The sequence below is a fragment of the Podarcis cretensis genome (assembly GCF_951804945.1).
Source record: "Podarcis cretensis genome assembly, chromosome: 17".
In the NCBI taxonomy this organism is placed as follows: Eukaryota; Metazoa; Chordata; class Lepidosauria; order Squamata; family Lacertidae; genus Podarcis; species Podarcis cretensis.
Genome location: NC_137187.1, coordinates 6,084,089 through 6,101,213, shown reverse-complemented (window position 1 = coordinate 6,101,213; position 17,125 = coordinate 6,084,089). Strand labels below are relative to the sequence as shown.

General features: G+C 42.2%; 1 protein-coding gene across 3 annotated transcripts in view; it reads left to right on the top strand.

Annotated features, from left to right (window-relative positions):
* Positions 1–17,125, top strand: part of PAX5 (paired box 5) — a 222,990-nt gene that overhangs the window by 162,287 nt on the left and 43,578 nt on the right. For all 3 annotated transcript variants that reach the window (XM_079959622.1, XM_079959620.1, XM_079959621.1), the window contains one exon: positions 13,465–13,566. In XM_079959622.1, the coding sequence (XP_079815748.1) occupies positions 13,465–13,566 (102 nt within the window). The remainder of the gene's footprint in view (positions 1–13,464; positions 13,567–17,125) is intronic.

Sequence of the window (17,125 nt, the reverse complement as noted above, 5' to 3'; positions counted from 1 at the left end):
AAGAACTTTGCTTCAGGATGAGAACAGAAATCGTGCTCTGGCGGCGCAGTAGCAGCAGGAGGCCCCATTAGCTAAAGTGGTGCTTCAGGTTAAAAACAGTTTCAGGTTAAGTACGGACCTCCGGAACGAATTAAGTACTTAACCCAAGGTACCACTGTACATAAAAAGATTGAGGCATCAGACTGAAAGCTGGGATTCATGTTCAGGTCACAATTCTGCATTTCAAGTCTGAACTGCAGCTCAACCCCTGAAGCTTTTGGGGAATGGGGGAAGCAAGATGCAAATACATTGTACTGTGAAATACAAATGAGGCCTCTTGAACACGAATCTTTACGGTACTTCTGTAGTTTTGTGTTCACTGTGTAGCTTTAAGTAGTTTTACTGGCTCTGATTAGATAGCAGGAGCATGAAGGTTCATCAAACCAGGTTCTTTCAGAATCTGACAACTTTGTGATGGTTGTGAGTTGCACAAAAACTCGCTAGGGATTAATCTGTGACAATCAAAATCATTTTTACGTGTGACCTATTCTAAATCTGAACTCTGATCCCTAGGGAAGAGAGGTTAGTATATTAATCCAATACACTGTTATGTAGTGCCTGATCTTGGCTCCTATTGTGTAATTTTACCAGTAGCCCTGAAAAAGAAAACAAATTCTCACATTAACTGATAAATGCCTATACTAGGGAATGTTTCTTTTTTCAGTATGGTATAATTTAGGAATGAAGCAAAAAGCCTGCGTAAATAAGTAACCGTAGCATGGGTAAGTCAGTGGCTTTACAACCCACCCTACTACCACCTGCACCCCCTCCTCATTTTCTAATGTATCTTTTGCAGTAATTAATTACATCTCTTGTGGATTCCTTTCTTTCATACTGTTGCTGGCAATCAGGTAGATAAAGTGAAAAAAAATGTTGGTGCCCTATGGTATTAAAAGTGAAGGGTTTTCACACTGTCAGGGTAATGAATTCTGCAAGGGTTTGAAGCGCTTGAGTGTGGGGGGGACTCTCTCTGTGTCATGTGCCTGGGAGTGACAACCCCCAGTGGTTAATTACTGCCACGGATGAGAGCTGAGCTGGTAGCAAAATGAGATAAGTTCATTATGAGCTAAATTTGAAGTTAATTGGATTCACATTTTCACCCATTAGTATACAAAGATACACCCAGAAAGGCTCTTTTTTTTTGGTGAGAAGACAGTTGTATGTAAGCAAGGCACAGAAAAAGACCCCATTGTCTTAGCTTTTATGTCTTCATACCTATATATTTCTTCTCTCTCTCTCTCTCTCTCTCTCTCTCTCTCTCTCTCTCTCTCTCTCTCTCTCCACAATGGCTTTAAAATAAAACCTTTGCTGCAGCCTTCCACTACTTTATAATGTTCAGCTGGAGGTCTATCTGCTCAGAGGCTAGTCCCACTGAGATCAGTGGAACTTACTCCCAGGTAAATGTGCATGGGACTGGAGCCTGCTCCTCCTGAAGTTAATACAGTTTAAGCAGACAGACTGTGTGTACAGGATTGCAGCACACAGGGGAAGACTGGCTAGGTCAGATCAGTGGTCCATGAAGCCTGATATCCAGTTTTGTGATAGTGTTCATTTCAGGATATTTTAGAGGAAATACATACAACAACAGGGTATATAGCTTCCTGATATTTAGCTCAGGGTGCAAGAAATGAGCTAAAAATGGAAACATAAGACCTCAGAACTTTGCAGTATTTTCCAAAAATGACAAAACATTTATAGAAACATGTTTTATTCTTTTCTTCAGCTAGAGGCAGAATACTTCACATGTTCTTTTCTTGCTGCAGTGATTTTTAGTGGTGATTTAAAACTTTCATCCAGTGCCACAAACACTTTTTAGAATGCAAATTTCTGCCAGGACAAGTCCATATTGTGTTCACCTCCTTGTTTCACATGCCTGCTAACATATATTAGTTATGACATTGCAAACAACACTTAATTTTTTATAGCTTGTTTGCTTATTGTAGAATGTGCAAAAACCTTACTCAGAACAGATTTTCATGAACAGAATTCCACTCATTTCACTGCTGTGTGTCTTGTTCTTCATTTCTCCTAACCTTCTTTACCTTCTGAATATGTACTATAGAGGATTGGTGGAGGGACCCTCTGGAAGAGTGGGCATAAGGGGCTATAGGAGGAAGGTGGAAATCTCCTTCTCTCACAGTTCTCTAAATGTTGTTGGACTCCAACCGCCATCAGCCCAAGGCAGCATGGCCAATGGTGACGAATGTCAGGAGTTGTAATCCAGCAAAGCTGTGGTGGTGGGGAGACACTTTTTTGGCAGATCTACTGCCAATCTGGGACACAGGTGGCGCTGTGAGTTAAACCACAGAGCCTAGGACTTGCCGATCAGAAGGTCGGCGGTTCGAATCCCCGCGATGGGTGAGCTCCCGTTGCTCAGTCTCTGTTCCTGCCAACCTAGCAGTTCAAAAGCACATCAGAGTGCAAGTAGATAAATAGGTATCGCTCCAGCAGGAAGGTAAATGGTGTTTCCGTGCGCTGCTCTGGTTCACCAGAAGCAGCTTAGTCATGCTGGCCACATGACCCAGAAGCTGTATGCGGCTCCCTTGGCCAATAAAAGCGGGATGAGCACCGCAACCCCAGAGTCGGCCACGACTGGACCTAATGGTCAGGGGTCCCTTTACCTTCAGCTCACCAAGGGCAGAAGATGAGGAATGGGAATGACATCCATCCCTCACTGCAGTGTGTACTATTATGTTTGCTGAAACCAAATGTAGAGGTGCATATGCTCCACATTGTTATTGTTATTGGTTCCCCCCATTTGATATGGAAAATCTTAAAAAACTATTTTGAACCCCCCTCCACAACTCTGCCTGGCCCAGGGCTGGTATAGTTTTAATCCATGGCCTCTTTTAACATGCCCTGGATTTGTGCCCACCTCCAGAAAAGCACTGCTGGTGGGACAGCAACCACAGTACAGTTTTCTACTGCTGAAACAAGGAGGTCTCTGTTAACAAAGAGGGGAGGGAGTTCAGAGCATCCAGTGACTCCTCAGGTACCTTTCCACAGAGTTTAAGATTATTTCCTCAGTCATTTTTCTCCTGAAATTCAGAATCTCACAGAAGAAATTAGCTGTACCAAGTGTATGACTGTCAGAAGACAAATTATTGGTGTACAATCTTAGTTCCTTACTGTCTTGTGCCTTTCAGTGTGGTTTATTTGATCAATACACTGACTGATTTGTATTATAGAACTTCAAAACATAAATGTTTGTTGATAATTTTCAATGTTACTGAGTTTCTAATTTTTTGAAATATACAGGAAAGGGTTCCAGTAGTCTTTCCCCTGCCTCTGCATATTTGGTGCAATCCACAGAATTTCTGTACAATCATAGCCATCTCTTAAACATTTTCCTTAATATGCTACTATGTGGCATGCTGTTATTTAAGACTGACTTGTGGGTAAAAGCTACAAGAACATCAAATCCAGGAATGAGAAACCAATGTCTTGTATGTCGGATGCAGTGTCTGGGTGGAAATCGTCAAAATCCGGATGTATGGCAACAACTTTTGTGTCCGGATTTTCACTTTTTGAAATCTGGCAACCCTAGCATTTGGTCATTGTGATATTCATTGCTATTATTTTTAATGACATGTCAGTTAAATGGTATATAAATATTAATTTATTTAATATGACTTTTAAGATACCATATAATAGGAAAGTTGTTATAATGAACAAAATAACAATTTTAAAGGATTTAGTGACTTTCTAGTATTGTGTATAGCCCATGGATATATCAAATCTTAGTTGTTTATTGTGCTGCTGACTCTGCATATAGTGGATGACATGCTTATTTTTGAATAAATCCTTCTTGCTATTATTATTGTTGGCATTATAAGGCAGTATGACCTTTGCAGCAAGTTATTTCATGTAGCCAGTGGCACCAGACAATGGAGACAGTGGATTGCTTTAGCTGCAGTCATATAGTACCTAGGTATTAGGTTTCATTAGGAATGAAATGGGATATAATCCACCAAAGTTTGTCAAGATACATTAGAATGAATAGGAATTGCATAAGAACACAACTGGCACAAAGCACCCAGAAGGGCACAGTGCTGTTTTTGTGTGAACATTTTCTATGGCTCTCATATAAATGTGCAGAAGTGCTTAGGAACCTTCCTTTTATAGTGTTTAACATTAAAGAGAGTAAAGTAACAGTTGTAATAACATATTTGCGTTTTCACAGAAGGTGGAAAGCAGTTGATTATCAGCAAAATATAAACTGCCATTTGTCAGCTAATCAATTATCTGGAGGGCTCAGTGCTAACAGTAGACAATACTCCTGTTACGGATAGACAAGAGTGAGCTGTATATGTTCCCTCTGTCACTGACAATGACATACAGTCAGCCCTGTTTGAGCTGACATAAGGTCATCTTTTCCTTCCCAGTGAGACTGGGCAGCTCTAAGAACTGTCGGCTGGCATTTTTAAACTATGATATTACAAACTCCACTGGCTCCTGTGATCTGTTTTACATTCTTTTGTTACCGAGTTCCTTGAGCTTGTGGAGATTGAGTCAATGAATTTCCTGATTCCTATACCCTGTCCTTTCTTCTCTTTTCTGATTTAATCTTGATGAATAATAAAGGCCAACATTTTTAGCTAACTGTTGGTTCAGCTCCCAGTTCTCAGCCAATTAGGGGCTGCTAATAGGTAATAATTCAGCAATTGATTTTTATCCCTCCCACCCAGTTTAATGGGACATCTCAGGACCGTGCCATGTTCAGTGTATTTGACTTCTGAATGAATCCTATATTTTAAGTGATAGAGAAAGTATAAGCTTGCAACTAATTTGACTGCTGCTGCTGCTTCTACTAGTGCACTGTAGTTATTTAGCACCCATAGTGTGTAGAGCATTGTTCATAACATAGAAGCTACATGGTTCTTGTCTGGACAGCTAGCATATCACACATAATATCAGGGTACAATGGCATTCTTCTTAAGGTGACTTGATCATGGATGGAGGACTTGACCTGGCATGTGTAACAGAGACTTGGTTGGATGAAGCAGATGGGCCTTGCCGCTACTTGTCCACCAGGTTTCTCTTACGCACAGCAACCCAGGTCATGTGGGCGGGGAGGGGGGGTTGCAGTGATTTTTAGGAAGTCATTAGTTTGCACCAGGCGTCCTATTGGGAAGACCCAGTTTTCTGAGTGCATGTTCTGGAAGTTGGGCAATAGGGGCAGTACAGGATTCCTTTTGGTGTACCGACCTCCCCGCTGCACCAAGGATTCCCTTCCCGAGCTGCTTCAGGTCGTGGCGGATGTTCTCCTGGAGACACCTAGCTTGGTCGTCCTAGGGGATTTTAACATCCATGCCGACACGACCTTACAAGGGGCCGCTCGGGACTTCGTGGAAAGCATGGCCTCCATGGGGCTGTCCCTGAATAAGTCTGGCCCAACCCATAGCCGCGGACATGCCTTGGACCTGGTGTTTACCTCTACGGATGTTGGTGATCTGACACTAAGTAAAAGTGAAACGAAAGAAGTGCCATGGTCAGACCACTTCCTGGTGCAACTGGACTTCTCTGCGACCCATCCCCTCTGCAGGGAGGTGGGACCGATTCGGATGGTCCGCCCCCGCCACTTAATGGATCCAAATGGTTTCCAGAGAGTGGTAGGGGATGCTTTATCCCATGTTGATGGCCTTTCAGCCGATTCCCTGGTGGCCCGCTGGAATGTGGAGTTAACCAGGGCTATTGACTGTTTGACTCCGAAGCGCCCTCTCCGATTGCATGGAGCCCGGAGAGCCCCGTGGTTTTCCACGGATCTGAGGGCAATGAAACAATCGTTGAGACGGCTAGAGCGCCGGTGGCGGATAACCCATTCTGAATCTGACCGGACACAGGTTAGAGCTCAACGTCGAGCCTACCAAGTGGCGATAGCGACGGCGAAGAAGACTTTCTTCACCGCCTCTATTGCATCTGCAGAAAACAGCAGCAGGAGACTCTTTCAGGTGGTTCGTAATTTAACGGAACCACCTTTACCACCGGGGCCTTGTAAAGACCCCAAGATATCCTGCAACGATTTTGCAATTTTTTTTGCAGATAAAATCGCTCAGATTCGGGAAGAAGTAGACTCCACCGTGGGAGCAGGGCCGGGGCGGGAGAGTGCTAGAGTCCTGTCTGGTCAAGTTGTGTGGGATCAATTCCAATCTGTTACCTCCGAGGATGTGGACAGGCTGCTTGGACGAGTGAAGCCAACCACCTGTCTCCTGGATACTTGCCCATCCTGGCTTATAAAAGCTAGCCGGGAAGGACTGGGCGATGGGCTTCGTGGGGTGGTGAATGCTTCCCTCCGTGAGGGAGCCTTCCCAGACCCGCTGAAAGAGGCGGTTGTTAAACCGCTTCTTAAAAAACCATCTCTAGATGCGGCCACGATGGCCAATTATCGCCCAGTCTCAAACCTTCCATTCTTGGGCAAGGTGATTGAGCGAGTGGTTGCTGAACAACTCCAGGCACGCCTGGAAGAAGCGGACCATTTGGATCCCTTCCAGTCGGGATTCAGGCCTCATCATGGGACTGAAACTGCCTTGGTCGCACTGGTTGATGATCTCCGGCGGGCTAGGGACAAAGGTGAGAGCTGTTTCCTAGTTCTGCTGGATCTCTCAGCGGTGTTTGATACCATCGACCATGACATCCTTCTGGACCGTCTTGAGGGGCTGGGAGCTGGGGGCACTGTCATACAGTGGTTCCGCTCCTTCCTCCTGGGCCGTGTTCAGAAAGTGGTGGTGGGGGATGAGTGTTCAGACCCCTGGGCTCTCACTTGTGGGGTGCCTCAGGGTTCTGTCCTCTCCCCCATGCTTTTCAACATCTACATGCAGCCGCTGGGAGGGATCATCAGGAGGTTTGGGCTGGGTGTTCATCAGTATGCAGATGATACCCAGCTCTACCTCTCTTTTAAATCAGAACCAGTGAAGGCGGTAAAGGTCCTGTGTGAGTGTCTGGAAGCGGTTGGAGGATGGATGGCGGCTAACAGATTGAGGTTGAATCCTGACAAGACAGAAGTACTGTTTTTGGGGGACAGGAGGCGGGCAGGTGTGGAGGATTCCCTGGTCCTGAATGGGGTAACTGTGCCCCTGAAGGACCAGGTGCGCAGCCTGGGAGTCATTTTGGACTCACAGCTGTCCATGGAGGCACAGGTCAAATCTGTATCCAGGGCAGCTGTTTACCAGCTCCATCTGGTACGTAGGCTGAGACCCTATCTGCCCGCGGACTGTCTCGCCATAGTGGTGCATGCTCTGGTTATCTTCCGCTTGGACTACTGCAATGCGCTCTACGTGGGGCTACCTTTGAAGGTGACCTGGAAACTACAACTAATCCAGAATGCGGCAGCTAGACTGGTGACTGGGAGCGGCCGCCGAGACCATATAACACCGGTCTTGAAAGACCTACATTGGCTCCCAGTACGTTTCCGAGCACAATTCAAAGTGTTGGTGCTGACCTTTAAAGCCCTAAATGGCCTCGGTCCAGTATATCTGAAGGAGCATCTCCTCCCCCATCGGTCTGCCCGGACACTGAGGTCCAGCTCCAAGGGCCTTCTGGCGGTTCCCTCACTGCGAGAGGCCAAGTTGCAGGGAACCAGGCATAGGGCCTTCTCGGTGGTGGCGCCCGCCCTGTGGAATGCCCTCCCATCGGATGTCAAGGCGATGGACAACTACCTGACATTCAGAAAACATCTGAAGGCAGCCCTGTTCAGGGAAGTTTTTAATATGTGATATTTTAGTGTATTTTCCATCTCTGTTGGAAGCCGCCCAGAGTGGCTGGGGAAACCCAGCCAGATGGGCGGGGTACAAATAATAAATTATTATTATTATTATTATTATTACATATTTGATTACAATATGAGACTGGTTTTCTATAGCTTGGGTTGCTTTTTAAATATGTGTAGGCATTAACCCATCAGTGACAGAAAAGTCTCCCTGTGAAAAACAAATAATCATACAAGTGGGTGGTTAGTGGGCCACTAATGGGTTTCTTAAGGACAACAGCTTACTAAAATACAACAAAAATAAGAACCCCAAAAGGGAACTGAAAGCAAAATAAAAAAGGGGGGCAGACAAGAGAGTGTGTTTGGTCCCCCAATATTTGTTGGGAGAGGGCCAGGCCCCCACAATGCTGAGGGGACAGAGGAGGCCAAGTGTGGAGCGGCTTCAGTGGCTCGCTGCTCTTGAGTGTGAGAGAGGAGGAGCCACTGGCCACTGAAGCCGTGCCATGCTGGGCTCCTCACTCAGCCTTCTTCCAATGATGCAGCATCGTGTGCATGATGTCACATGTGCACGATGTGCACTGGACCCCCTCAATCTTGGGCGCAAGTTGGCACCTCTGCATTGGACTTTTAAATATCTCTTTCCTCTATCCCATTGCTTTTTATGCCTACTTCTTGTGGCTTATCACATATTTCTTTATTAAGATTCTTTGGGGTATATTAGTTGTACATACAGTATTTCTGCAAAATATTACATTTATAGTTTATGTGTACAAAGTTTTACCCACCCAAAATTCTGAGCATAAGAAGGTATATATAGCAGTAGGTACATTCCTATCTAAATTAAATGTCTTAGATATCAAAGTAAGCATGTGATTTAAGTGAACTGGGTGGCTGCTACCAAGGAAGGGTCTTGTAGGTGGTGGTAGCCAAGTTGTGGAATACCTTCCCCAGGGAGACCTGGAATACCTTTACAAAATGTTACTATATTCTAAACCACCGTTTATGTGTTGTGTAGATTCTGGTTACTTGCTTTTATTCTTCCCTCTGGACATTTATATGCTGCAGATTGTTATCTTAGCATATTGTGTTTTCAGTTGTATTTTATTGCTTGTTGCTGAAGGCTGAGCCTTTGTACCTTCTGTAACCTTGATTAGGGATGCCTCAAGTGAGCCAATAGCCTTGGGTGGCAGATTGACTCAGACTCATCAGTCCTTACTCAAAAGGCCTGAGCTGCCAGGCAGAGGCTCATATTCTTCTCAGAAATATATACTCTGTTTCTGGAATATTCAGAGAATGTGAGGCGTGATTCTTGGGTGAGGTCCCTGTTAGAAGATACACTCATGAGAGTCTTTGGGCCAGGTTGAGATTTTTCTATTTATTTTAATTCTGTCTTTATTTTGTGAGTAGATCTTTTGAGTCACCAGGCACTACTTGGGTCTCGTAGAACTCTGATTCATTTCAGTGTGGCCTGTGGCAGGATAAATATCCTTTTGGACTGTGCGCCCGATATAAGGAGCTGCCATTTATGCCAAAAGATGCTTTATAGTACTGAAAACCCAATAGGCATACAGCACAAATCTGATACATTGTTGAGACTGACAACTATTGAATGTATGTATGGCTTTCTCTGCATTGCAACCTCACAAATTATTTATTTCACATCAAATCCTGCTGACATCATAAGAAACAATTTGTCGGTGGATAATTCCTGGTAGTGGTTTGACAAGTTGATTAAAGAACAATGACTGTTTGCTATGATCAACAGTGCTCTGAAAAGTAAAACTTAGGTAGAGATAGAAATGTGGCAGTTTGACAACGAACAGGGTTAACTTTGCAGAACCAGCCACGCTTTTGCTACCTCTAAGAAAAGAGAGTTCTGCTACAAGGATAACATTGTTATCTTCTCTGTGTGCCCTTGCAGTTTGGACTTAAGTTTCCAGCTAGTTCGGTGAAGACGTGTTCTTGGTAACCCTAAAGTGAATGAAGCTTAAGAGAGGAGGAGTGGGATTTGGGGTAGGTGTGAGCCACTTGTGTCAGGAAAGTATTGGGAAGACAGGGGGGGGGGGTTGTTGAAACATCTGTATGACTTTAGGCTTTCAGTCTCTTGCATGTCTTTCATGAAACATTTCTGAGCAACCATCATTAAAAAATGCAGGGTGGTTTTTTGAGGGGGATGGGGGAAATATGTGTGTGTGGTTGCTAACATTTAATACCTCTCAAGTGTTCAGTTTTAGAAATGTGGAAAAAACCGTAAGATCACTCTCACCTACTCAGACCTTCAAAAAAGACATTCAGTCAAGCCATCATCAACATGGCAGGTAGTTACTAACAGTACATGCCATAGAGGAAGGTCATTGCTGATTGGTTGGCTGATTTAAAGCCTACCCTTGCTGATTGCCTCTGAAACTATAGGTATGCCTGTATAGAATAATTTATTGTCATTATTGTTGTAATACACTGGGAGTGTGAGTATTAGAGTGTGTAGTAGCATAAACATTGCAAAGCAAATATCAGTTCATCGGTTCATTAAGAGTCTATTGAATATAAAGCCTCCTTACATCTGCAGCTTATTTTTTCTGATTTCATTATGTCCAGGTTGTTGCTATACCTTACTCTGATAGCTTTAAAAAAACCCAGCCAGTACTTGACCTTTTCCTCCAGTGGAACTGCTTATGGACTATTTTCTCATCTTGCATATGTGTGTGTGTGTGTTTGTGTGTGTGTGTATGTCTGTGTAGCAAAGCCAAGAATTATTTAAAGCTTTATTGCCTGCAGATTAATGTCCAGTTCTAAATACTCAAGAAAAGCATGTGCTACAGCACTGCTGAGGCTGCATTATTTCAGAATGTAGGTGTGTAATGCCATATTTGAATTTTCAGTTTGCTCCTTTCAAAACTCCTTGCATGTAAAACCTACTTTGCTAAAAAGAAGGTTGAACTAGAGCTCAATGTCCTGATACTCTTATCTCCCACGCAAGGCTGGCCTTACCATTACGCAAAGTGAGACAATTTCAGACTGGCAGTGCTGGCACTGAAGCAGGCAATGCTCCTTCTGACTTTGGAAGTGGTAAAGTTCCAGAATACCATGTGCCCTTGCTGAATGTGTAGATTGCTCTCATGGTAAGAAATGTTGCTGAATGTAACTGAGCGGTAATGGTTACGTTATACTTTTTTTGGCCCCTAAGGATAATAATGTCCAAATATTGCATTTGATGTTTATTTGAACTTTTGACAAAGACAAATGTAAGCATTGTAACAGCGGAAGATCTCTGATCTTACTTTCACACAGAAGTAAATCTTCTTCAACACTAGAAATAAGGTTTCAAAACTTTACTTGCAGAACTTGTTTCAAATGTTATAAAATAACAAAGATACATTGTTTTCAGTTTTACAAACGTTCTCCCACTGGTCCCAGTGTGAGCCTCTAAATATATTTTACTAAAAAGTAGCTTTCTAGCTATAGATCAAAATACTATGTCTCACTCTTTCTGCTGCATGCATTTTGGCCAACACCCAAAGACCAACAGCTACATGGATTTATTTCTGTGTTTGTGTGATGCAAGCAGCTTCATCTGCATATATAAATACTAGCAAAGGTACTCAGGTAACAGCTTCTCTCACCACTGCCTTGTGATTTAACTTGTGATCCAAATGTAAAACTCAGTCACAAGGTAGGCTACCACAATCCATATGGAAAAATACTGGCTACGTGCCTAAAGTATTCTTTATAGCAACTTGAATACAATGCAACTAAAATACAGCATGCAATGTAACATTTCATAGTTTCATAATTTCAGAAAAGTCTGTCAAATTCCTTTTCCTTAGGTTCAATAGGTTTGAAACCTTCCCTTTCACTCCTTTCTTTTTGATAATGTTGCTTTCTCAGGTGTTAATCTGAGCCTTGCAAAGTACACAGAGCTGAAGGAGAAAGTAAGAAAGAGTTTTCTTTCAACTTCCACTGTCAGCAATATATACTTTTCACATGGGGGAAGGTAATTACTATTTCCGCCCCATGATGAAGGGACAGTAAGTAGGACCCTTATTTTAGTTGGGGTGCTCAGAGGTTTCACAGACACCCTAAGAGGTCCTCAAGGACATCATTGCAGCACTTAGGAGTGTGCTGATGACTCCATGGTTACAAGATCATAATATTTGTGACAGATCCATCCCAGAATAAACAAAACCGCTTATTAGAATCAATGAGTTTCAAGCCCCTGGTTTTTCCATTCACAGATGAGTAATGGATAGCTACAGGAGGTGAATGTTGAAATTTCTTTTATTTGACAACATATTTTAGCTGTTCACAATAAATGGTATGTTTTTGGAAATTGGGCATATTTAGGGCATTTCTGTTTCTTTCATCCTTATGTCCTTTAGGATGAATGATGATAGAATTCTGTTCAGATATATTCAGAACATAATGAATTTGCAGGTTCCTTTCTACATTTCTTGTGCATATTTAAATAGCCCTTCTTATCAGAGAGGTCTTCAGTTTGCGTTCTCTTTTTCAGTCATTAGGGAAAAGACACTGAAAATCTTGCACTCTTGGTAGCTCACCTCATTGTGTTGTTAATCACAAGTCTTAACCAAACCAGAATGGTGATGGGGGTGTCAAGAAAAGGGCTTATTTTATCATATGTAGTGGGAATATAAAATTGTAATATACTTTTGTAGTACAGTTTTTTTGCTGAAGTATCAAAAACGATTAAATAAATCACATAAGTGAGCTTGTCATAACCTTTTTTTGTCAAATAACTTGACTTGAAATAGCCAAAAGGTAGAGACTGACACATCAAACTTTGGTGTCAAAGAGTATGACACTTAGCCTTGTCAGGAAAGTTAATACATTAGTTCAAACCCTCAGAAGAACAGACTGTAGCAGATTTGCTTTTATAACATGGTATCCTTTAATTCAGTATGTCAATGATGGTCTTTCTCAGATGCCACACATTTCACCAGTACTTTTTCAATGAGTTATTGAGATAGCTCTCACACTAGTTGTGTCCTTCATTCGGGCTATGTTATCTTCAGGCAGTCTTTTTCAGTCAGCCTGTTTATTGAGCATTCATTCTGAGTTGTCTGCTGGGAGGTTATATGATGTCACATCAAAGAATTGTTATCCCATATTTTCCAGTGCATTTCCTTATCCTTACCACTAAGAGAGCTTTTTTCCCTTTGTGAACTGGTTTTGTGCAAGGGTGCAAAATCCATTTAATTTTGCAACCTGAATTTGCTGGTCTGCAGTTGACAATAGTCTAGAAGTGTTTCTGTTTCTATTTAATAAGAGTATATTTTAACTATACCTTGATTGAAGATTGTTTTATTTTGGGGGGTTTGTTTTGCCTCTTACATTAACTTAGAAAAGGGTCCGCACATCACTCAGAAAAATAAATCTGTTTTCAATCTGTTTGACATGTCAGATCTGCAAAGAAACTTAAGAATAAGCAGGAACAAGTAGAGTTCAAAGCTGGTTTGCTACTAACCTGTTTGCAGTGCTGTTTGCCATTGCTCTCAGTCTCTTACTTTGTGGCAGCTTATAAAGAAAGGGAAATCTTTCTCATTTCTGCCAAAGCTAAGGCTGGGGGGAAAACATCCCACTTTGGTATTCGCAGTACAGTTATGACAAATGCATGGCCTGTGTTCTGAGTGTTAAGGGAAATGTAAAAACATGTCTAGTTGTTGTGAATGCTCACATGGTGATTTGTTGGTTTGATTCTTCAGGTCGTGATTTGGCAAGCACAACCCTCCCTGGATACCCTCCGCACGTCCCCCCTGCTGGACAGGGCAGCTACTCTGCTCCAACGCTGACAGGGATGGTGCCTGGTGAGTTTCCATTTAAAAAAAGAAAGAAAAGAAAGAAACAGTCTTTTAGCAGCAAAGCCAAGTGCTGCCTTTGTGCTCCGCTTTCATACCATTGGCAGGCATAGTAATGGCACTGAATGAAAGAGGAGATGTAAAACAGGCAAACTGAACTACTGCCTTTCTCACAGTCTTTTAATTTCACCTATGCTGCTGTTCTATAGCTCAAGTAAACTGAGTTCAAGCTGGTTTAGGACTACTTGAAGTTAGAGGGAGACTTAAATTCATATGCCTTGGGTTACATAGGACTGTGGACTGGAAAAAGAGAATTTATTCGGTCAAAACATGTGGGAAAAGAAGTGTCTAGCCTTGCTGCATGGCTGTTGGATACACATGATAAAATGTACATAAGGTTAATCTCAGCGTTACCTCACTTCTCTGAATTTTTGTCATGTGAATCATTTTAATTAACTTTGCTATAAGCATTTCTTGCAATTGTGCCAGAGGAATCTCATACTTTGAAATTATGCTGCTTAATATGGGTGCCTGCAAATGATCTCTTCCAAGGCTTTTCACACATGAGATCTTAGCCATTAATGTCTCCAGTGAATCACCTAATGTTCCCTTTTGTTCACCTTTGGTCTTTCTTATATTTGCTTTAAAAGAAGCCAACCATTTCCTGGGCTGTTATTTGATGTAAGAACATCTCAAGCTTGGCTATGATAATTGAAAGTGCCCTCTGCCAGGAGCAGGGCTTTCAAATTTTTCTGACAGTGGGGAAGAGTTGAAAAAGTTTTACTCAGTACTTTTTAACATCAGACTTTAATAATGCATGCATACTGGGCAGTATTTAGTAACATTAGGAAATGGTGAATTATTGCCCATATTTAGAACTGTAGTGAAGTAGTAGAAATATTAAATTTAAGAAAACTGTTACTGTTTACAGAGAAGGACTGGTGGAATTTCTCATACATTTAGAAAAGATACTTCTCTTCCCCCACTGGAAAGCCAGATTTTCAATTCACTGGGAAAAAGATTCAGGAATGTTCCATCCTTGACAACTGCACTCTGCTTCCTCTGGCCATTCAGGAAGTCAAAGTTTACTGGTCCAAACACAAGTAATATAAGCAACATCACCTACTCTTCTCCCCATTGCCATGGACTTTTTGTTCAGTGAGTCTATGATGGATTAAATAACTGAGTCCCCCCCCCCCCAAATTCATTGTTACCAACATAAACCAACCCCTCTATTCTTCCCTAGCTCAAATTAAAAATATACCGTAATCTGAAAATCCCAAAGATCTTCTCTGCTATAGTGCTACTTCACACATGCACCTGGCTTTAGGGATGAATGAATCTGTCATGTTCAGAATCTCCTAGTTTCTCAATTTCCCAATCTTAAATCCTGCTCCCACATTTCTGCATCAGCTTCCATTATTTTAAAAAAAGTTTTCAATAGCATTTGTAAGCATTTTAATGTGCATTCTCCTAATTTTTGCAAGCAATTCCCCTAAGTTGCATTTGTATACTATTTGCACAAGCGTATAAAATGTATTTTTTTACACGTTATTTGCTTGGTGAACTGCATTGCAAAATTTGGATAAGTGCTGATATTAAAGGATCACCGAATTTTGGGTTGTGTGTGGTTTGAGAATGAATTAGGGAGCCACACGAAAATGTGAATGGAACATAATCCCCACTGCCTGGCCGGTTACCTAGCTTATGCGAACTGAATGTTGTACCGGCTTCCTGAAATCCTCCTTCACACTCTCAGAATAGGCATATTTTCTTACAATCATTACACACAACATGGACTAATTGGAGAGTATGGTCATAATTCAGGCTGATCCTTTAGACAAATGTTCTGCATACTGGGCAGTCTCTCCCCCCCTTTTTTTCTTTTACTAGCAGTCTGTTCCTCTGCCATATTGCAAGCTCCTTTTAAAACTTCTGAGTTTTAAAAATGGTTGGCCATCCCTCACAATGAGTTGCTATTAAAATGTTAAAAACCAAAGCAAGTATTTGGTGTCAAGTCACATGAATTAGGACCTGCAGTATGGAGTGCTCCTGTTTAAGATTTCAGCCAGCCAGCCAAGCAATTTCTTAAGATATTCCATTTTATTCCTGTCCAGCAACAGCCAGTCACAGTTCTGTATGTAATGGGCATATTCAGCCCTCATTGGATTGTTTTTGGCCCCCTCCCCCATATATATTCATATATTGGTAAAAGTGCATTGGGGGCTGAAGTATTGTCATAAAGGTTGTGTATACATATGCTACACAAGTGTTACACAAATATGATCGTTCCCCTGTGAGCTGTTCTAGGGTTTGTCCCCCAGGGTTGGATTAACTTTAAAGACCCTAAGTTGTATCAAACACAGCACAAAGTAACTGTCCTGTCAGTGCAAGGTTTACAGTTGTGCAACACTACTTCTCCCCTTCACCTCCATGCATCCCCTAAATCTGTTCTGGGTTTTCCCCAACCCCCTAGAGCAGATTTGGGGAGAGGGAAGGGTGTATGTGGAAGGGGGGAGCCCTGCTGTACAAGCATAAATCATTGCACTGATGGGACCATTGCTTAATCTCATGCTCTACCAACTGAGCTAGCTGGGCGATGTGACAGTTGCTTAGTACTACATTGGATAGAAATTATGGTGCTGGAGGAGACTCTTGAGAGTCCCATGGACTGCAAGAAGATCAAACCTCTCCATTCTGAAGGAAATCAGCCCTGAGTGTTTACTGGAAGGACAGATCCTGAAGCTGAGGCTCCAATACTTTGGCCACCTCATGAGAAGAGAAGACTCCCTGGAAAAGACCCTGATGTTGGGAAAGATGGAGGGCACAAGGAGAAGGGGGCGACAGAGGACGAGATGGTTGGATAGTGTTTTCGGGACATGACTAAACGACTAAACAACAACATTGGATAGAAAACTATGTTTCTAACAACATACACCTACACAGATAAAGTTCCATGTTTTCTTCTAATAGCAACATTCTGCTCTACAAAAGTGAAAGTTATCTGCTGGTTTTAAAAAGCCTTCTTGCTCATTTAAACTAGGCTTTGCTAACTAGCATCCAAAATAACTTTTTGATCATCTCTTGTCACATTGTTTGGAGGGGCAGTTTCAGAAGGCTCTTATGAATGCATGCAGTCTTTTATGATTTGACTCTGAAACAGCCGGCAGATCAGCTTTATTACACAGACATCAGTGTTTGTACTCTAATATGACTGAATTATTCTGTCCTGACATTTATACAAGGAGGGTTCATTTCACCAGTTCTCAGAAACTCACTTCTAGACATACTGATCTCCTGTAATTTTCAGAGCATCTGCAAAAAGTGGATACAATAAATCATTTAATAATTAGCCATGAATTATGCCAATGACTAATTAACATGGGGTGCAAGATACAAAGCAAGTAAGGGAGTTTTTGTTTCATGTTTTTTGACATTACTATATAGCTTGATCCTCTTCTGCAAAGTGCTACACCAGGGGTGGCCAACTCCCAAGAGACTGCGATCTATTCCCAGAGTTAAAAACTGGCATCTACCCCCTTTTTGGGGGTTGAGGTCAAAGGTGTTG